Below are 23,243 nucleotides of genomic sequence, written 5' to 3' on the forward strand. Positions count from 1 at the left end.
TACATCTCGGAATCTGTCTTCTGTGTATTTTCAAGATTTCAATTATTGGTGCAGAGGGGCGGTAATCATTGTCCTTTAGCAAACGACTCTTTCATATTGCCCTGAAGATACACTCAGCTTTGTTAGACGAACGTTAACGCGGCTTCTTATGATGAGCTTTATTCTCTTTGTGTTGGGTTGTTATGACTTGGTCTTTTGGTGCTAAGGTTAATTTCACTCAGCTTGATATTTTTGTCCTGTCCTTATCTTTATATATATATTTGTACTCAATATTGAACACACAGATTAGTATAATAAAATCAAAGCACTTAAATTTAGTTATCCCTTAATCATGGATGATTTTGTCAAATCAAAATCTTGTGGAAAGGTGTTTCAACAGTGTGAACTTTGTAATGGCGGGCACAAGAACGCAGAGTGCCCAATGGTCATTGAGTCTGTGAACTACATCAAACAGTACGGGCTGTACAGCACGCCTTGGAGGCAAAACCATCCAGGGTTCAACTGGTCCAACAACTAAGCAGCTCTAGGACCACCAGGATTTGCAGCCCCTCCACCTCAGCATAACCAAAACCAGAACTAGAACAAGGGGCAAAGGCCCAAGAGTGGAATGGAGGAGAAGATTAATGCTATGGTGAAGATCCTTGGAACAATGGAAGGCAGGCTGGCCAACAACGAGGCCTTCTGCAAGGGCTTGGAAACTCAAATTAGCCAACTGGCTAAGATTAATTCTGAGCGAGCTACGGGACAGCTGCCGCCTAACAATGAACCAAATCCAAGGGAGAGGCAACCACCAGCACCCTGAGGGGGAAGGACAGTCTAAAGCTCTATAGACTTTAAAATTGAGCGCTATTGGGAGGCACCCCAAAGATGAGTACAATTTCTTAAACAATTCTTTCGATTCTTTTATGTTAATTTTTATCAAACTATCTGAATTATTAACTTCTTATCCTTTTCGTATTGATTATTAGGATTTCATTAGGGTTTGTTTTTCTTTTAAGTTTACATTGAAATCTTGTTTACACTAGTTATGTATATGAATCAGAATAGAATAGATTAGCTAGAATTAGAATAGAATAGATTAAATAGTTTACTAACTCCTTAAAAAAAAAGGGTTTAGCGCCTCGTCTCGCCGAGACGAGGCTTGTCTCGTCTAGAAAAAGGCGTGTCTCATCGAGACGCCCCACGTCTAGACGAGACGTCAATGGAGGATCGCGGCGGTAATTCTTCCAGCCGCGATGTCTCGCCGAGACACCAGGTGTCTCAGCGAGACGAGCCGCCCAAGGCTTAACTTGGGAGGCTCAATTAGGGGATTGGCCGAACCAATCCCCTAAAAACCCCCAAAATACCTACTCTAACCCCCCACCTACCCCTATTTAACCCACCCCTTCAACTTTTTTCACTACCATAACCTTTCTTCCCTTCTCTCTCTTTAAATTCCTTGGCTCTCTATCTCTGTCTCTTCCTCCAATCCTCAACTCCATTTCTTCCCTCCTTTCATTTATTTTTCAAGATCATTAGCTGGTAAGTTTTGTTTTACTGTGATTTTTGTTAATTTATGCTTGTTGGTTCTTGGATTTAAAGTTGGATAATTTGAGGATTTGCATGTTTTAGGTTATCTCTTGCCTACTGCTTGATTTGGCTTAGGTACATGTAGGGGTTTTGATTAAGATAGAATTACTCAGGGATTTCTGTATAAAGGACTTAATTTTGCTAGTTGATAAGGGTTCTTAAGGCTATTCTTGTGTTATTTGCATGTTGGGCATGGTTCCTCTTGCTAACTTTTAGGTTACCGGTAGTTGGTTTTTAGCACTAATTCGGATTTTTCGCATGTTAGCTTAACTAATTTTACTCCTAATTTGGGGATTTGCATACCTTACTTCTTCTATTTTGCAATTTTAGTTTCTATTAGTTAGGTGGTTTGGGTGATTTTTTTTTTTTGATTATGCTAATTTCAATTTTGTTGGGGGTAGCCCCTGGAGTTGCTATTGAACAATTTTCTCTCACTGATTCTTGTAGTATTTTGGGTTTTCTAACTCTTTTCGTTGTTGTATACTTTTTCGTTGGGTTGTCCTATTCTTTATTTTGCAGATTCAATGGAAGATCAACCACCACGACGCCGTCTTCGTCGCCGGACTGACACACTCCCTGAAGAGTTGGTGCCTATCCCTGGCACAGTTCGTGCACGGATCGTCGATCCCCCTCCTGCCCCCGCACCAACAGTAGACCGTTACCACCCAAGCCCACTGTCACAGAGGTATAAATGTCCATTTCTTTTAGAGTCTGTGGATGAGGGTAAGCTTTTCCGCAAAATCAGAAAATATGAGTGTGCAATCCCTCGATTTTTCGATTGGGATTGGCTGAAACAGTGTGGTTTAGATGAGCGTGTTCAAACTTTTCTGTCAGATATGGGGTAGTTAATAATTGAAAGGCGTTGTATCCCTCTCTCTCCCTCTTTTATTTTAGAGTTCTATACAACTCTGAAATTGGAGACAGACGACGACGGAGTTAAAACTTTACATTTTCGCCTTAATAACATTACACGCACTTGGACCGAGGAGGATATGAATCAGGCCTTCGATTTCAAGGAGGCCGATGTCACTGAATGGGCACGGGACTTATCCCACAGCCAATACTTCACTGAAGTATCGAGAGAGCCTCGTTATAACAAGAAAACAGCCACTAATACAAGTTTGACGGACCCAATGGACCGTCTAATGCACAAGTGGATTTCTTTTAACCTTAATGGTCAGAGGGAGGCTGATAAGGTCACAGAAATGGACCTACTGATGTTGTGGTGTATGAAAAAGGGTCGTCCAGCTCGGATGGCCCACGTCCTGTGGTCCCAAATGGCCAATTTTCGCTTCAGCAAGCGCACTGCCCTCCCGTTTGGGGCTATAATTAGCCGAATGGCCTTTTTAGAGGAGCTCCAAATGGAATTAAATGCCAGACCCTCCACTCCATTTTTATTGATTGATAAAAATTACCTGAATAGATCAGGCATTATTCATAAATCTGGTGTGTGGTATAGAGATTATAAGGCAGGTACAGCTGGAGCCAGTTCTTCTGGAGCAAGTACAGTAGGAGCCAGTTCATCTGGAGCAGGAGCAGCAGATATGATGGCCACCAGTTCTAAAGAGGAGGAGGATGAAGATGAGGATTACCAACCGGGCCACACTGGTGCACTCGAGGAATGGTTGGAGCTAGCCATTGCTGTGGGTGAACAAAATATGGAGAGTATCCGGGCACTCAATTACGAATTCCAGCATTTTCGCCTCGATTTCAACAGCTTGGCGAGTGACATTCGGAGCTGGATGGATCGCCACCCCTAGGGAGTATTTCTATCCTATTTTTCTTATTAGCACTTTACTTTATGCTTTGCGTTTGCATTTCTGGAATAAATGCGTATCGTAAGTGTGGGGCGGATGCAATAGGATAGAAAACTTTGGTGCTCTTCCATTGATTATGCATGTTTTTAGTTTTAATGTCTTTTGCGTGCGTGAGTGCGTGTGTATGCGTTGGCGTTTAGACCTTTTGCATGTTTTTAGGAGTCTAGAGTTTTTGTTTTGCTTGTTAGTTTTTAGGATTTCCTTGTGTGCGTTTTTCCCTGTTTTTGCCATTAGCGATTAGGAATAAAAAGAATCCTAGGCAGTTGATTTTGATGCATCTAGTAATCCTGACATGGCAGTTGAAATTGTGCCCTAAATATCTGAAAGCTCAGTTGAAATTGATGCATGCAAAAACTTGTGAACAACATTTGAGTCTCTAAAGAGTGTCATTTAACTAAGATTGACATGGAACGATTCATTAGGTGAGGCTAGGATTGTTACAAATAACCACTAAATTGTGAGTTAGAGCCTAAAGGTCAATATTTTAGACTCATTTTTAGGAACAATTGATCTCTTAGGTGTGGGATTACAGTTATTGTCATTATGCTCATAGGAATTGCATCCAATACTGGAATCTCAAATTTTAGGTTTTTAAACGCCTATTTTTACACGGGAAAGGACCTTATTACCCCTGGAGACCTAGGTTAGCTGCCTACGACTATAAATAGGCAGCTTAACTCAGTTCTTGGGGAGATTACACACATTATTATTTTCTTGTACCAGTTTTATATTTTTAGCTTTAGATTCCAAACAGTTTGCAGTTTTAGATTAATTCCTTTGAAGAACAGCTCAAAGGGTGGAGGATCTATCTTGTTTACATTGTAATCAGACGAACGGGTTTTAGAATCTTTTTCTCCTTCCCTTAATCTTTATTACATTTATTCAAGAATGCTTTCGTTTATCCTCAATTGCATGTTTATAATGATTGGTTTGTCTATGAACTAATCCCCATCCAATCTAGGATGGGGATGAAATTGGTTTGATTGCTATGAATGTTTAGGGTTTAGGGTTTGAGAATTGGCTTTTGATTTGATCAGTTTATGCATGCTTTATGCCTAGGTAATGTTAGGAACAGGATTAATTGCTAGAATGAGCATTGATAATGGTCAACTATCGCGTTTATGTATATAGTGTGCCTAATGCCTGTAACCCTGACATTAGCTAGATAATAGATAGATGGATTCTTGACCATGGAATAATCTATATTGAATTTGCATTAACCTGACTTCACTAGAGACCACTAGGAATGAGGCTTCGTGGCTGGGCTACGGATTTAGCCTTAGTTGCCAAGAAACCTAATGCTTTGCATGACCTAGGGTATATGCCTAATCAAGCCGTCACCCGAATGCATGTGAATAGGAAGGGCAATATTGATCACATTCGTCCTTCACTTAGGGCAATTACCTTTAGTCACTGGTTGAACTTGAACCTGAACCCCTATAAACCCATTCATAGGAATTAACCAATGGATTCTCTGTCCTAAATTGTAACTATCATTAATCACAATCCACCCTGCGGCTAGTTCTGTTTACTGCTTTCTTAGTTTAGTTTGTTTATTTTATTAGTTTAAACACCACATTGCTTTTCAACTCTGCTAAACAGACAGACTACCAACTGAATACACTAATTAGGATAGTAGTCCTTGTGGTTCGGTCTCGTGCTTAAGCACTGTATTACTTGTTGCGATAGGATACACTTGTCCTATTTATTGCTATATACTTTACGAGCATCAAGTATGGAATATTATATAGTATTGGCTTATGTTTTATCACTATGTTAGATCGATTCGATTTGTTTAATTACTTAATTTCTAACATTCGTGATTATATTATATTATCAATATATATTTTGCAGCTTTATTGAGATCATGTCAAGAGATTGTCAACAACGTGATTTTATTGATCCCAGACTGTATAATAGATCCTTATTGCATTTACAAGATCACATAGGTCTGAATATGTTTGATGGCATTAGGTAAATATATAAATGGTATTTCAAGATTTTTACTGGTATAATTTTTAAAGTGTTTGGTTATTACATAGAAGATTATGTTTTAAATCATTGGTACAAATGGATCATATGATGTATAATTTCCAAAATGTTAAGCAAAAAGGATACTTTTTATAGTATGCTTTTTACTATTATTCATGATTTTTACTAGTCTATAAGCATGATAATGCTAACGATACCTTGGAATCTAGACGGAGAGGAATCATATTTCACAATATGATCAAATGCATCCTCGTATTGTAGATTGTATATGAAATTGTAGATTTTTTTGGCATGACAAATGTTTTTTTTTTCCATTTAGATGTGGCTATCTTAGAAGGATACTCTCATGAGCTAGGTGATAATTCAGCTCGAAAAGGGATCATTGAACAAGCGATTTAAATTATGATAGAAGGAATAAAGCGGAAGAAGAAGAAGATGATCATTTACTCAGATTTCAAGTTTCTATATTTCAAAGTCAGACAATTATACATATGTGCATAATTGTGAAAATAGAATATAGAGATCTAAGTAAGTACATGAAATTCGATATAAAATCTAGGAATGTTGCATAAAACCTTTCGATACCTTTTATAAGAGACTATATATCACTAACAACTGCATATGACTCTGTTATCGTGACGCTATATATCTCTAACAATGGTGTAACACCGATACTCTCGACGGTATGATGGTCACATGATCTATCTGCAAGTATGAAAAGAAATGAGACACACGAATATGTTACGTTATGTGCAAGCGTGAGATGTAGGAAATATCCGCCTGTAACTAATTTGGATTGGATGGAAAAATATGGATCTGAATTTATCTAATTAAGTAATCGAGATTAATAGGAATCATATCTAACTAAGAGTTAGAATCATTGTTAATTAAGGATTTACCAATTTGGCGCAGAGTACGATTAGATATAATTAATACACTACACAAGAGCAAAAATCTCTCTCTCTCTCTCTCTCTCTCTCTCTCTCTCTCTCTCTCTCTCTCTCTTGCGCGACACGCACACACACTCTCTCTAGACGTTGCACTTAGTTCGTAGAACAACCACTCTTCCTTCTGAACAATTTTGACGTAGAGGTAGTGTGATTGATAATACAAGTTTGTGGTTTAATTTCTTCTATTGCTATCTCAACAGTAATTTGCACTTTAAGAGGTAATCCAATAAACCTGAATTTAAACCTCGTAATTACTCGAGAAATTCCTTTAACTATATTTTAGATGTAAATCTTATAAAAAGAAGAAAATAAATAAAATTCGGTAAAATAAAATAAAAAAAGGAAAATTTATCATTTTATTTTATTCTATTCTATTTAATTATAAAAAAAAATTACTAACATATTTTTTAAAATCACCCGTATAACCGCCTTTGCACGGGAAAAATATGTAGCTAAAAGAGGGTTTTTTAGTGTCTAATGGTTTTTAACATGAAGTATTAAAGTGCTGATGTGAATAAAACTTAAAAACTTCTAATATATCTTAATAATATGAAAACTAATGAATATAATAGGTAAAAACTCAATAATACATCATTTACCCTAATTTAAAATTTCCTTTTCATTAAAACAAGTCAACAAAAAAATGGAAAATTTCAAATTCTGTTGTCATGACAAATGGGCATGAAAGTAAAAGTCAATACAACATTTAGTATGAAGTAGTTCCTAGTAAACAAAACTCTCTAGTCTTCATGGCCAAGTTCAATGTCACCATAATGGCGTCTAATAAGTCCATATTTTGACTTCCAATGTTACGTCTTCATTTGAAGTTACATAAATCAAATACAAATTAAAAAAAAAATATATATATATATATAATTTGGTTAGATTCAAGAGAAAAATAATGACATGTTTGGTTCAACCGTTAGCTAATAGATATTGCTATTAGCTGTAACAGTAAGTTATTCGTGGTTAGCTAATAGTATTTTTTTGTTAACTAATCAATAATTAGTATTTGATAAACTTATAAAAAAAATGTTGTTTGTTAACATATAACAAGATTAATATGATCATATTATTTATCAATATAAGATAATAATTCTATAATTATATACAAAATAAAAAATAACTATAGAATACCGATTTTCTTTTAAAATTTTCTATAGTATAATTCTATATCAGTTTACAAGATTCATCTTCAAAGAGGCGGACTGTTTGATCCCAGCCTATCTGAGACCCTTGCAATTCAGAAAGCCTTTTACTGTTTGAAGAATTTCTTTCGAGAACTATTCAACCTGGCTGCTTGTAAATTGTTAACTTATTAAATCACTCTGTGTCGGACAATTCATATTTTTTAAGGTCATTTTTTCTTGTGTTAGTATTTTAAAAAAGTTATGCAATTGCTCAGTCTCTTATGTAAAACATTCAGCAAATTTGATCGCTCGTCTCTTAACTAAGGCGGTCAATTCTCAGTCTGTTCGTGGTATGTGGGCATGTCCACCACCCTATCTCAATGTTGTTATTTCTTCCGATTCTAATAATTAAGAAGTGTTTTATTTCAAAACAAAACAATGTTTTGTGAAAAACTCCAAGTTGGAACTTTTCGTGAACCGATGCAAAACAGTTAACTAATGCGGTTTTATAATCCTAGTCAAATGTTATATTTATAGCAGTTTAGAGTAAAATCATTAAACGTTCTTATGAAAAGTTAAAACAAATACCTCTTAAGTAGCAAGGAAATAGTTACTCTTTTGAATGATTAATACTTAGCAAAATAGTTGGATAAACTGGATTTGATACGGAAAATTTTAGAGAGGATCGCAATCCCAATGGGGTCTCCGGTAAAAAAAAAAAAAAAAAAAAAAAAAAACTAGAAACTTAAATACTTGAGAGAGAGAAAAAAACGTAGTTTATTTTTTTCAATTAGGATTGAAATTTCTTAGATTTTAAAGTCCAATTTTTTTTTAAAAGCAATACGTTGCTGTATGGATTTATTTTTTTGTAGAATAAAAGCATGACTGTAGTGATATTTTATACTTATAACTTAGAGAAAAATATCCCAAACAAATAAACTTTTAGATTAAAAAAAAAAATATGGCAAGAAAGAGGCGATTTCTTATGCTATCCAAAATAGAAGATAATGATGAATTCGCCATCATTAGCCATAAAATAATGAAAGTCAATAAACATATTTGCCTCTGTATTATCACGGATAAACATATGTATCCTTACATCAAATAAGTCCACAAAACTATCTCCGAACTTTTCACAAACCTACAATTATACCCTAATCTAAGAGATCTGCTTATTTAACATAAACGGCGTTTATCTCCTCTCTCCCCACAGTATGAGGCGTTGGCTTACCACGGACTTGGACTGTTAGCTGTGTGGAATGACAAAGCATCTAAATATCCGTTTGTAAGACAAATAACTTTTATTTAGGGTGAATTAAATTGGTTTTTTCTTCTTCTTTTTGTTGTGAAGAAAATCAACTGGCTTCGGTTGGGACCCAATTGGAGTTTGTTGCAATTTTTATCTCAATTGATATGAGGTTTTACCAACATGGAAAATGAAAAAGATTTGAGTTTCCGGGTTGCTGATTGGTGATATATGATTGTGTATTGTGGAAAATGGTTAGGTTATGTACACGATGTTCTTATTGAGTAGTTCCTTAAGTTCTATTCTAAAAAAAACAAATCATACAAGAAAAACCCCATCAAAAACCAGAAGAGAACTCAATGGAGTTGAGCAAAAACAAATCATACCAGGAAAATCTCAAGTGAAATTATCTGAACTCTTTAAAAGTATAGAACAAAACCGTTGACAGAAGAGACGGATGAGAGATCTCTCTCCTTTCTACCATCCAGCATTCTGGTAAGAAGGAGATAAAGGAACAAAGCAAGAGAGGGAGCTCCCTAGATTTCCCTTTAACCCCAAATGATCTACTGGTCCAAGGAGATAGGCGGTGCAGATGAAGTTTATAGTTTTCTTTTCTTCTTTTAGAGAAGAGAGGGCAAATGAACGCCGTTTATATCAAATAAACATGTCTGTTAGATTAGAGTATGATTGCAGGTTTGTAGAAAGTTTAGAGATAGTTTTATGGGTTTATTTAATATAAAGGTATATCTGTGATAATACAGACATAAATATGTAAATTAATCCAACAATGAATATTATAATGAGATACATATAAACATAACATGAAACATAATTAAAAGTAAGGTGTAAAAGATATCGTATTTCAAATAGTTAAACCGCGGGATTAAAAAAACATTTAAAAGGTGTCAGATAAGTAAACGAGTTGGTTGTATCAATATTCTTCAATTTGGCAATGTTCGGAAAGCAAGTTTCGATATTGGTTTAGAATCCTCATTCCTTGGTCTATTGGTTTTACAAGCTAGATATTGCTGACATGAGAACTTTTTTCACTCTTCCATTGGGAGAAATCCGAGCTATGTTTGGCGTAGTTTGTTTACATTATACGAAGGATCAATTGAAGAATTTCCTCAGTTGGCATATTAGGACGAGTGAAACTGTTCAAATCGATATGAACAATTGGCCTCCTCGAATAGATTCCCCTTGCATGACACTAATCGATTAATTTAATCCACCAAAATCCAAGATGCTATTATTTTATAATAGCTTGAATTGCACTTCATTCGTCAGAATTTTGTAGTCCACAGACTTCAGTTAATATCCCTCAACAAGCATCCAGACTTTCAAAATAAAATACAATTTCCTTTGCCAACATTCATCATTACTTTAAAAATATTACAATAATAGCTGCTCTGAAATGCCTAATAATTGCTTTATACTTTATTATAATAGATTGGAAGGATAAAGCCCAAATTTTACCTAATGTTTTAGGGTAGGGAAAGTGCAAGTTCAATAGTACACAATATGTACAAATTTAACTCCAGAGTTTTCAGATAGGATCAATTTTAATCTTACGTAAACAAAAGTTCGAAAAAACTGGTTTATCTGTTATTTAACTGTCACATCAAACTTTCCAAACAACAATTATGCTTAAAATATTTAATGGATTACTAATACAATTAAAAAAAATTAAAATGCGAACAACTAAATCTACCACATATAAGTTAATCACAATAGATTTTGTTAAAATGTCTAAAATGTTTTCTGTGTTACAATTATAGTTACAAACCAACAAAAAAAATATACTTAGTATTTCAGTTTATTAACAAATTTCCGATGTGACAATTAAAATAACAGTCAAACCAACATTTACAAATTTTCAAAGCTAAAATCAATAAAAAAAAATAGGATTAAATTAGAACCAAATATGCATGTTAAGTTCAAACTGACCCTCATCCCTAGATTGAACTATCTATTCAAAACTTATTGATTATTTTATATTCTTAAACGTATTCTATACATAAATAACTTTATACTAATGAAATAATAAATACAAAAACATACTGATGATCATTTAACTGGTAAATAATTAATGTTTATAATATTTATAAGAAAATACAAAAATAAACTGTATTTTCGACCATTTTCATATACCGCATTTAAAACATGATAAACTGATACCTTGTGTTTTTCATCCGTTAATAAACACAGTCCAAATGGAAAGATAATGTTAAATCTGGTGACCTGGCAAAAAATGGGACATGTGAAATTTTTAACCACGTCACCAAATTTAACGACACCTTTCCATTTGGTCTCTATTTGCTAACGAATGTAAGCACAAGGTACAGGTTTGTCATGTTTTAAAACACGAGACTATATTTAAAAATGGCAAAAACCACAAGGGCAACTTTGTGTTTTCGACCATTTTCATATACCGCATTTAAAACATAATAATCTGGTACCTTGTGCTTTCATCTGTTAACAAACATAGTCCAAATGGAAAGACAACGTTAAATCTGGTGACATGGCAAAAAATGGGACGGGTGAAATTTTTAACCACGTCACCAAATTTAACGACACCTTTCCATTTGGACTCTGTTTGCTAACGAATGTAAGCACAAGTACCGGTTTGTCATGTTTTAAAACACGAGACTATATTTGAAAATGGCCGAAACCACAAGGGCAACTTTGTGTTTTCGACCATTTTCATATACGACATTTAAAACATGATAAACTGATACCTTGTGCTTTCATCCGTTAACAAACATAGTCCAAATGGAAAGACAACGTTAAATCTGGTGACATGGCAAAAAATGGGACATGTGAAATTTTTAACCACGTCACCAAATTTAACGACACCTTTCCATTTGGACTCTGTTTGCTAACGAATGTAAGCACAAGGTACCGGTTTGTCATGTTTTAAAACACGAGACTGTATTTGAAAATGGCCGAAACCACAAGGGCCAAATATGCACTTCACCAACAACGTTAAGAGTCAAATTTGACCATTATCCCTTTCAAAAATAAAGGCTTAATACCTTCGTCACCCATTGAACTTGTCCCATTTTATCACTTAGCCCCATCTACTTGGTAGCCAACCTATCAGCCCCCTCAACTCAACAAATGTAATACTTCGTCCCCTCTATGTACCTACATGATCCTAAAATGTGGAAAGTGTACTCTAGGAGACCCACGGGTATTATGGGCAGTAAAGGGTAAATTGTAGTGAGCTGGCAATAGTTAGTTACTGCCTTGGAGAATGTTCCAGGTAGTTATTTACAGGGAGTGTGTACTGAGTTTTCATCATGAGATTTCTCTATTTTGGCTCCTAGCGTTAGCTTAGTGAGGGAGGAGGGTTTCCTGGAAATCCTTTCTTATGGTGTATTGGTTGTTAAGTCTTTCTTGGAGTAATTATAAAACTATCTACTATTTTCTCTTCTCTTTCTGTTAATCTTTTTCTCAAGTTGAGTATTCTCAACATGTACTCGATGCCATATAGGCAGAAAAGGAGCCAAATATATGCCAATGTTTGAATTGAGGGGACCGATAGATAGTCCACTAAGTAGAGGCGGCTAAGTGACAAAATGGGACATGTTCAAGGGGCGTCGGAGGTATTAAGCGAAAAATAAACTTTAGAAGTTCAGAAAAGGTTTTGCCAAAAAATCTGCTTTTCCACAATCAGCTATTAAGCAGAAAAACCCCTAAAAACCAATTCTGTAGTCACTGTTTCATTCCTTAAACCTTCAAAGTGGACAACATAATTCGTGGAAAAAGAAACCGTGAAGGATTGACGTTTTCTCAAAATAATTCCAAAAAAATAAAATTGCAAGGCCTAAGATGAAAATAGTAGATATGAATAAGGGAATCCTTTTGTAACCACCCTTATTTACTACATTTTTTTTTTCCAAAGTAAAAGCTGTTAAAGCCATGAAATTTCAGGAAAAACCCTCTCTTCACTTAATAAAGGAATTAAATATTTAAAATGGTTCAAATATCACAGGCCATATTCTTGGTACAAGAACACTATGGAGTAAAACTTGACTAAAATGGCAAGCATAAGCAAGAACCTGGCCGTGTACTTTACTTAGGCTTTCTCCGCATTCCCATTCGTGATTTTGCATATCTAGATTTCTCATTAAGCAAACATCTCTCAGAAAGAATACGAGAGAAATTAACATTAATGAAACTCAAAAGGATACTCTAACCGCATGCCTTCACTAGCCGATGATGAATAAAGTACAGTGCCTTGCAAATGATTTAACGCGCCAGTTGAAGAGGCTGTATCCTAAAACAAAGATAGAAGCATTGCAGTGAAAGTAATATTAGAAACCACAACAGGTGGAGTACCATATACCATTAATTTTGGACTCTTTTCATATGTTTAGAACCGTAAAAAACATAAGCTGGCATCGGATCCCATTTACTAGTTAGAAAAGTAATACAGCCTATCAATAAGGAAGAAGACAAAATCTGGAAAAACTGCAGCAAAAGGAACTAAGTACCTGAAAATCAACAAATGCAACTGGAGTCCCGTATGTACTTTGCATTTTCAATTTCAAAAACCCAGGGCATCTGATACAGATGACAAAATCAAGGAAATTAATCAACACGATATATAAACTTTTACGGATTTTGCACAACAGGATTACTGCTCTTTACCTTGAAAATACTTGAATTAGTTCTTGTTCCATACAATTCGGTCCAAGATTAGCCACAAAGAGGGTTGGACATGGGGGTGCTGAAGAATTACTCTGTCAGTATAACAAAATTGATTATGAGATTTTTGCTGATGTGTTCACATGTTCTACAAAAATTGAAAGAATTCTAAAAATCAGAGAAAAAGCAGAGTTGGTTTCCAGAGAGTAGATACCCCTATTTATATATTATCATGCAAGTAAACGAATGTGGCTAATCAGCAGATATTTTTTAAAGTAATAATGCTGCAGTAAGATGCAGTTTACAATTAATTATTGCAGTTTCTTCTCCTAACATATACAAGGATGTTATGTGCCCGCGAATAGGATCTCGTCACAGGTCTGTTCACCGGAAAATTCCTTCGAATTCCCTTGTTGCTCCTGTTCTTCGTAGAACCTATTTTGAAAACTCAATAGCGATTTGTGAGAGATCGCTAAAACTCCCTGTATCAATTTCTGATTTAAAATTCTCGATGATATTAATCGATAGAAAATCCCCTTTTATAAAGAGGTACAATGATTCCTAATGATTCCTAAACACCTAAAGTATCCTTAGCCAAAAGGATCCTACCACAATTAGGATTCTACTACAACTAGGATTCTACCAAAATTAAAAAGATAAAAGCCTAATAAATACTACCAGCAAATAGACGCAAACTGACCTAAATAATAAGCATAAAATAATAAACATTAAATAATAAAAGACTCCTAAATTTTAAAGACTCTTAAATAAATAAAAAACCCTAAATAATATAACCTAAAATAAGACAACCGTAACATGTCATCCCTCTTCGACCAGAGCTTGTCCGCAAGCTCGAATTTAGGAAGGAAATCATATTTGTCATCCTCCTTCATCCTCCATTTCGTCCATCAAAAGGCAGAAGAGTTTCTTACACTTATGTCTTTACAGCCGGTCCCAAGCCCGGACAAAGGAGGAGGGTTGCGGTAGGTTTGTGGCGGCCAGCGTAAAACTTAGCCACATCTTATGACATGAACCATAATATAAATACCGTTGGGGCGTTCCCTACTCAACGACGCGCTGCACTTCCTAGACCCGGGTGTAGTGATAAATGTGCAAGGGTTTCTAGGTCGTCGCCCCGAAGCGGCGCGCCACCCCAGGACCCGGGGGTGGTGTCAAATATGCAAGGGTTGCGGGTAAATAAGCTAGTCCACGGTAATGGTAGGGGTAGGGGTAAGGGTAGTAGGTTACGCTTTGGGACATGGAACATAGGTTCTATGACAGGAAGATTAGCTGAAATTGTAGATGTTATGAAGAGGAGGAGAATAAATATATTATGCCTACAAGAAACCAAGTGGGTTGGAGCCAAGGCTAGAGAGATAGCTCCTTGGGGTTATAAGCTTTGGTACTCAGGAAAGGATAAGGGTAGAAATGGAGTAGGTATTCTTATTGATAGGGAGTATATTGATGAGGTAGTAGCGGTGTCTAGGAAGAGCGATAGAATTATGAGTGTTAAGCTAGTGATAGGGGATGAGGTTGTGAATGTCATTAGTGCATATGCGCCACAAATAGGATTAGATGTGTCTATAAGACAAGCTTTTTGGGATGACTTAGAGGAAGTGGTGCAACAGGTTCCTAGGGATGAAAAAATGGTACTAGGGGTTGATCTCAATGGACACGTGGGTTCTAGGCGAGATGGGTTTGAGAGTGTTCATGGAGGGTATGGCTTTGGAGATAAGAATGAAGCAGGAAATGATATTTTGGAATTCGCATCAGCCTATGACTTGAGTATCATGAACACATGGTTTATGAAGAGAACATCCTTTCAACCTATTGAGATTTGGAGATGTTTGGGAGAAAGAGGAATCGAATGGTTGACGACGTTCTTCAACAAAATTTGGAGAAACAATAAGATGCCATCAGAATGGAGGAAAAGTACCTTAATCCCTTTGTATAAGAACAAAGGCGATGTCCAAGATTGTGCCAACTATCGGGGAATCAAATTAATGAGTCACACTATGAAACTTTGGGAGCGAGTGATTGAACAAAGGCTAAGGAGGACGGTGAAGATCTCGGAAAACCAGTTTGGCTTTATGCCGGGAAGATCAACTATGGAAGCCATCCATCTAATGAGACAATTAATGGAGCACTATCGAAATAAGAAGAAAGACTTGCATATGGTTTTCATTGACTTGGAGAAAGCATATGATAAGGTACCAAGGGAAGTACTTTGGTGGGCCTTGACAAGGAAAGGCATTTCGCGGAAATATATTGACATCATAAAGGACATGTATGAGGGAGTATGCACGAGTGTACGTACTAGTGTTGGGAAGACTGAAGAGTTTCCTATTACGATTGGAGTGCATCAAGGTTCCGCACTAAGCCCATTTCTTTTTGCCATCGTTATGGATGAACTAACAAGTTCACTTCAAGATGGTATACCATGGTGCATGCTGTTTGCAGATGATATTGTGTTGGTTGATGAGACGAAAGAAGGAGTGGAGATGAAGTTGGAACTATGGAGGCAAACTCTAGAATCTAGAGGCTTTAAGTTGAGTCGAAGTAAGACAGAATATTTGGAGTGTAAGTTTAGCGGCCGTAGGAGTAGGGAGGCAGGGACAATCACCCTAGATGGGAGAGTTGTTCAGGCCTCGGATTGCTTCCGGTATTTAGGATCTATTATCCAAACGGATGGAGAAGTAGATGGAGATGTTGCTCATAGGATTAAAGCTGGTTGGTCGAAGTGGAAGAGTGCTACGGGTTTCCTTTGTGATCCCGGCATGCCTAATAGATTGAAGGGAAAATTCTACCGGACGGCAATTAGACCAGCATTGTTATATGGTACGGAGTGTTGGGCAGTGAAACACTGCCACATCCATAAGATGTCGGTGGCGGAGATGCGTATGTTGAGATGGATGTGTGGTCACACGAGAAAGGACCGGGTGCGTAATGAAATAATTAGGACAAAAGTAGGGGTCACATCTATTGAGAATAAAATGAGAGAAAACCGACTAAGGCGGTTTGGCCATGTGAGACGTAGAGCACTTGATGCGCCGGTTAGGAGAACCGAAGAGTGGCAAAGGGATGTAGTGGTGAGGGGTAGGGGAAGACCTAAGCAAACTTGGAGGAGGGTGATCGAGAGTGATATGAGTTTATTGGGAATTGAGGAAAATATGGTAGTGGATAGGACGGAGTGGAGGGAGCGAATCTGTGTCGCTGACACGACTTGATTTTCACGGTTTTATATGATGGTTCATGTTAGCCGACCCCGAATCATTTCGGGACTAAGGCTTTGTTGTTGTTGTATGTCTTGGTGAGTAAAGTTCATCACAATTAAAACATAGCCCTCGAGCCCTGCGGTCTGCCATTTCAATTTGGGACAGCCTTTTGATTGGAGGCGGAGTGTTGTTACTCGTGTTTGATGTTGTTGAGGTGTTACTGGCACAAGTCTTTTGATCGATGACTGTGGTGGTTTGAATCGAGGGTGATGACTTGAGCCCCTTTGAGACTACCCATGAAGAAGTGGTCTGCCCCATGCTTAATCCTTGGCTGATTAACAACTTTCTCTCAAAAGCCCTGGCAAAATTCATGGCAGTAACAAGATTTGGAGGATTTTGCATCTCCACATCCATCCTTAAGGTTTCAGATAATCCAGCAGTAAAGAAGTCTACTTGTTGCTCAGCCCTCACCGACACAGCCCTTGCCAGAAGGGTCTGAAACTGTTCTTGGTACTCTTCCACGGTTCCCGTTTGTCGAAGGTTAGTTAATTCACCTAATGGATTACTGCTCAATGGTGGCCCACAGTAAACAATAGGACTTGAACTGATCCCAAGTGAGTCCGGACTCCTCTTGTTCGAGTCGGTAGTACCATAATTGTGCTTCTCCCGTCATGTGAAAGGCAGCTAACCCTACCTTCTCTCTTCCGTCTGTATTTTGATTGCTGAAAAATTGCTCACAGCGGTACAACCACCCTAAAGGATCCTCCTTTCCATTGTAAGAGGGAAACTGAAGTCGGGTATATTTTGGAACGGTGTTTGAATTTCGGTGACCTGTTGTCTCTGATCCTTTGCTCCCAGTTGCAGCTCCACCTTCAGGCTCCTTTCCCTTTCCCAAAACGTGTAACTCCAACATACGTTGGATTCCTTTCATGCCTTCTTTTAACTCTCGCAACTCGTGGCTAAATTTTTTTTCAGATTCGGTTAGCCGGCGATCCAGATCCTGAACCTTGGCCGTCCATTGCTCAAAATCACCCATGACGATAGGCTCTAATACCAATTTGTTATGTGCCCGCGAATAGGATCTCGTCACAGGTCTGTTCACCGGAAAATTCCTTCGAATTCCCTTGTTGCTCCTGTTCTTCGTAGAACCTATTTTGAAAACTCAATAGCGATTTGTGAGAGATCGCTAAAACTCCCTGTATCAATTTCTGATTTAAAATTCTCGATGATATTAATCGATAGAAAATCCCCTTTTATAAAGAGGTACAATGATTCCTAATGATTCCTAAACACCTAAAGTATCCTTAGCCAAAAGGATCCTACCACAATTAGGATTCTACTACAACTAGGATTCTACCAAAATTAAAAAGATAAAAGCCTAATAAATACTACCAGCAAATAGACGCAAACTGACCTAAATAATAAGCATAAAATAATAAACATTAAATAATAAAAGACTCCTAAATTTTAAAGACTCTTAAATAAATAAAAAACCCTAAATAATATAACCTAAAATAAGACAACCGTAACAAAGGATATACTAAGTTCGTCAAGTCTTGATGAACACAGTATATAGGAGAAGAAACTGCTCTATCAAAAATTCTGAAACACTAATAATAGAAAGGAGAAACTTTTGCAAACGAAAAAGAGAAGTGACAAAACTACCTCTTCAAATGTGTTAAGACTAGACAATTTTCAAAAGCAAAGGGTAGCGAAACCTCTAGAATCAAAAAAGAAAAGAAAAAAAAACTTACCAGATTTGCACCCACTGACTCACTTGCGGCTCTCCCATCAAAGTTCCCATGACTGCATGTGTAGAAAGAAAAAAGCAGTTAGAAGTAATAAGAGAAGGTGGATACTGTACTCCCAATTCGGGAAATAGAGCATCAAGTAACTCTTTCATTAAGTCCTTGACCTTTCAGCTAGAAGTATTATATTTGACTGAAAACATGTGCTAATTGAGCTAGTAACAGTCACTGCCAAATAAAGATGTGCTTAAGTAGTGCAGATGACCTTTGTGCAGATGGATAACCAATCGTGTTGTAAGCAGAATTACTCATTCCAGGTAAGTGAATGCTGCCAAAACCTGCTAGTGCCCAAGCGTGCAAAACGTGCAATGTGAGCTTTTAGAAGATTGTGTCCTCCATGTGATTAAGCAAATGATTTGTAATCCAAGTAAGATTATAGAAGCAACATGTATGAGTGAGTGCAAAAAAATAATTTATCAAGTGACCCAAAAACAAATCAGAGAAAAGGAAAAATTCCATAGGGAACATTCATACAGTCTCAGTAATTTTGGATGGTTATCTCACCTGAATCTAGAGAGGCCCGCAACATCACAGGGGAAGATTTAGCTTTCTTATCCAAGCCAGACCATTCATCATCTGATCCTCAAAATTCAGCACGTAGACATGCAATTTCAAATAAGTGAAAACAAAGAGTATTGAGAATTAAAACCATGATAATCAGCAAGCAATAAACCTGATCTTGATCGTTTAGATCTGGAATTAGATTTTGCAAGATCAATATATAGGGTTGACCCCTTCTCAAGGTCAAAAACCATGCCCTGCAAACAATATTCAAAATCAAGAGGAATCAGATACCACTGCATATATAGGGTTGACCCCTTCTTGAAATATTGCAGTCTCAGTCTTGTCTGTCAACCGGACAGACCAGACTTACATGAACATGTCCATGAACCGCCATTTTAAAGAATGAGAATTGTGCAACAAACCTTAAAAAATTAAACTTTATATTTTCTACTGCCTTGTGCTTAGAATTTGTAAAATTCCCCAGTAGACAACATAATTTATTACTACCAGCCTAGGATGCATGGAAACTTTGAGTTGAAGAGTTTTACATTATGGAAATGTTTCAGAAACTTGTAAAAAAACATTTCTAGTCATGTTTCTGTAATTCAAAGATATTGGAAACTCATTTCTTAATGAAACACGTTTCTAGAAGCAGACTGGTGCCTTACTGATCTCATATCAGTTTCATCATGCAATAGAAATATTGATTCTTGATGTTCGTTTCCATTTCAGTTTTCTTTTCCATTGCCCTACATAGGATTACCATGAGCAATCAACTACCTCTGCAATATATAGGTTGATCCCTTCTTGAAATATTGCAGTCTCAGTCTTATCTGTCAACAAGACAGATCAGACTTACACAAACATCCTTACAAATAGCCATTTTAAAGAATGACAATTGTGCAACAAACCTCAAAAAGTTAACCTTTATATTTTCTACTGCCATGTGCTTAGGATTTATAAAAGTCCCCCATTCTAGAACATAATTTATTACCACCAGCTTCAGAAGCATGGAAACTTTGATTTGAAGAGTTTTAGTGTTTTACATTTGGGAAGTGTTTCAAACTTGTAGAAAACTTTTCTGGTAATGTTTATGTAATTTAAAGATATTGGAAACTCATTCTTAAAATGCAATACATTTCTAAAAGCAAACTGGCGCATTAATGATCCCATATCCGCTTCATCATGCACTGGCCATGTAGCATTAAGTCCCTAATGTTTTTAGATTATCTTCTTCATGCTTTTAAAATGAAAAGGCTCTCTTTTTTTTTCTCTACTGAGAATTATGAACGCCAGAAGTTTATTATATAATTAAACTTTTGTTCTTTTGTTCTTGATGATTATATTGTTTAATAGAATAATATGATTTACTTCTACAATTATGTTTGTGGTAAAAGGTATTAATAGGTACCTATGATAATTGAACAATAACGATGAATATACCTACATGGGTGCATATCATTTTTCTTTTTCATTTTATATAAAAATAAAAATTTGCAAAGACATTCTTTATAGTAGGGGTAGAAATTTTAGACACGATAACATCATTTACAATGATAATCATTTTTGGTGTATTAATATAATATTTAACACATGAAATATATAGATAACACAACATGATTATGACACGACAGAGAAATTGCCACCCCTAATTTATAGTTCAATAATTATAAATACACCCATATTATTTTTATTGTTTACACATTTCCCATGAGCCATTTCCAATATGTTTCAGAAATATTGATTATATTACAGATGTTCATTTCCATTTCAGTTTTCTTTTCCATTGCCCTGTTATTGAGGATTACTATCAGCCAATATAATCTCAGAGTTTCGTTCCATTAAAATTATAATGTAATTCAGCTTCAGTACAAGTGACATAAATTCCAATTAAAAGGCCTTACTGACATGAACTATAAATTTCAAGGACAGGAGAAAAAAACTGATCTTACATTCAGAGCATGCAGAGCAGCAACTGCAGATGGCTGATCCAAAAACGTAGCAAAAGCAAATGGCTGCCACCACAAAAAGATCATAAGGTTCACTCGCTCAGCAGATAAAGGAACTAAAGATATTGCAAGACCAATAGAATAGAAACATATAACAGTACTTCTCATAATTTTTGGTATTGAAATAATGTGTGAGAGGTCACGACGAGTCTAACTAAAACTCAGTACCATCTACTCAAATTTACAGCTAATAAGTACTGTTTACCATATCAAAATTGTTTCATCATTCTCAATAACACCCATACTTGCAAAGAGTTGAAGTCATTTAAAAGAGCGGATAAGGGAGTTTCTATTCAAATTAGAAGTTGCCAACAGTTTTGGAGAGTGAGATGACCATTCTCTCTGGAAACAGAGTGTTGAAAAAGTAGACTAAGGAAAAAAAAGAAAACAAAGAACTTTCTTTGTGTTATATTTATTTGGTTTCTCCAATTTTTTAAATTAATGAAACTGTTGGAACACCAAAAAGTGATCATCAACTACAAGTTACAACAGTGAATATCTACATAGTAAAATCTAGGGAAGCTGAAAACCAAACTGTATCTCATAACAAACAAGGTTCCTGCGTTACCAGTTGAATGAGGGCAGGGACCAAGCTCAACTAGCACTCCAATATTGATTTGCACCATTGTCACACCCACTCGTGATACAAAAAATTCTTCATCAATAGCCAAGACTACAGAAACAAGCCTATGATTCATTGCGTCTAACCAATTAAACCACCTTGCTTTTAGTTTTCAATTTTGGACTAGAACTTGAAAAATCAAAAGCTCAATTTAAGATCTAGGTTGCAATATTGAAAGCTGTTATCCTCTAATTAGGCATAGTTTAGAAAAGTCATTCCAAATCCTAATGAAAAAAGAGCACAGGCTAAGGAAGAGAGTACCTGAGAAGTCTGTGTAGGGCTACGGAGATGAGAAGACTCGTAACCAGGGAATTCGCGGAAAAGATTGTAGATTTCACGAGGCTTGACGTCTTCAGGTAGTCCAGCGACGAAGAGAGTGCGGACAAGATCGTGAGTAGAGTGGTGTGCAAAAGGAGGTGCATAGGAGGCGAAAGGCGGTGGCTGAGGGGGATAGGGCGGTGGGTGAGGGGGAGGCGCCACCGCAAGAGGCGCAGGGGGAGGTGGTGGAGGCTGGTAATAAGCAGGGTAATGGCCTGGCGGTGGTGGAGGAGGAGGGTAGTAAGCAGCCATGTTTTCGTCCATGAAAGAAAGAACATGCAACCACTAGTTTCGGGTTCTTTTATTTGATCGCAAATGCATTTACCACTCGGCTCGATTTATTTAGAAGCACGACATCATCCCAACTCTAGAACCGGTTGAGACGAATGTACTCTTTCGTGTGTATGTACTCTGACGTGGTATAATGCTAGGGACCTTTTTTTTCTCTTCGGTATTGTATATTATTTTGTATTAATTCTGTATTAATTTTTATTAATTCCATATTAATTATTATTAATTTTAATTAATCATGTATTAATTGTTATTAATCCTTCTTTTCGAAAGAATAACAGTTGCAGAAAGAGGAACGCTATTTGTTCTTTGTACAATTTGGTGCTTGTTAAAAGGGATTTGTGGGCTTTAATTAATATACATAAAATTAATTCTAGAATTTCGTGAACGCTCTCAAATTTCTATTTCTTGAAGAATTTCCTCATGTTGATATCATCGTCCTTTTCTCCGATTGGACGACAAGGTTTGCAGCTGCAATGGCTTATTCTACACCTCAATTATGCAGATTAAATCTACTCATACTAATAATTTGATTTTATGAACCTCTAATTATCATTGAGAATTGAGATTCTATTTGATTTTAGAAATCACTATATTAATTAAACGCATATGAATTGTTGAACATTATCGTTACACATAAAAAGAGAAACATCCATAAATATTATTATAAGGGTATGGTATACAAGTTATACAATTAATTCAATAAAAACAAAATCCAAACTATTCATATTTATGGAATTTACCTCAAGGTCCCCTATTTGTGAAACCTAACTATTCAATTCATATTCACATAATCGTATTCTTATACAATAGAATTAAAAATAAACAAACTGCGTAAATGAGGGTATATGAGGGTTTAGTATAAGCCGTTGCAGGTGTGAGCCTTGCCTCCCACCTGGAGAACAGGGTGTTGATATCAGCATGAGGAAATTCTTCTGAAATGGAAATTTGAGAATGTCCAGAAAATTCAAGAATTAACTTTCTCTATATTAATTGAAGCCCACATATCCTTTTTAACAAGCACCAAAATATATTAAAAAAAGTTGTTTTTAAATGTAATTTCAAGCTTGTTTGAATTTTGAATAGGTGCAAACTTCTTCATTTTTAGAGTTTTCCATG

General features: G+C 36.2%; 1 protein-coding gene across 1 annotated transcript; it reads right to left on the bottom strand.

Annotated features, from left to right (window-relative positions):
• Window positions 1-12,634: 12,634 nt before the first annotated feature.
• Window positions 12,635-22,151, bottom strand: LOC136230366 (RNA-binding protein L). Its single transcript, XM_066019423.1, has 10 exons — window positions 21,777-22,151; window positions 20,837-20,899; window positions 19,054-19,138; window positions 18,885-18,956; window positions 18,586-18,658; window positions 18,327-18,378; window positions 13,361-13,452; window positions 13,204-13,273; window positions 12,901-12,986; window positions 12,635-12,824 (listed from the first exon to the last, which is right to left on the bottom strand). Exons 1-10 carry the CDS (start codon window positions 22,095-22,097, stop codon window positions 12,782-12,784), a joined length of 957 nt encoding a protein of 318 aa, XP_065875495.1. The 5' UTR covers window positions 22,098-22,151; the 3' UTR covers window positions 12,635-12,781.
• Between the last annotated feature and the right edge of the window lie 1,092 nt (window positions 22,152-23,243).

This window comes from Euphorbia lathyris, chromosome 5 (genome assembly GCF_963576675.1).
Source record: "Euphorbia lathyris chromosome 5, ddEupLath1.1, whole genome shotgun sequence".
NCBI classification, from domain to species: domain Eukaryota; kingdom Viridiplantae; phylum Streptophyta; class Magnoliopsida; order Malpighiales; family Euphorbiaceae; genus Euphorbia; species Euphorbia lathyris.

What these genes read in the sequence shown, in the direction of transcription:
- LOC136230366 (XM_066019423.1), bottom strand. Translation starts at nt 22,097, where the DNA reads ATGGACGAAAACATGGCTGCTTACTACCCTCCTCCTCCACCACCGCCA. An exon ending in ATCTAAACGATCAAGATCAG is followed by an intron (nt 18,957 to 19,053) that starts GTTTATTGCTTG and finishes TTTGAGGATCAG; the next exon opens with ATGATGAATGGTCTGGCTTG. An exon ending in AGTGAAGGCATGCGGTTAGA is followed by an intron (nt 12,825 to 12,900) that starts GTATCCTTTTGA and finishes TGAGAAATCTAG; the next exon opens with ATATGCAAAATCACGAATGG.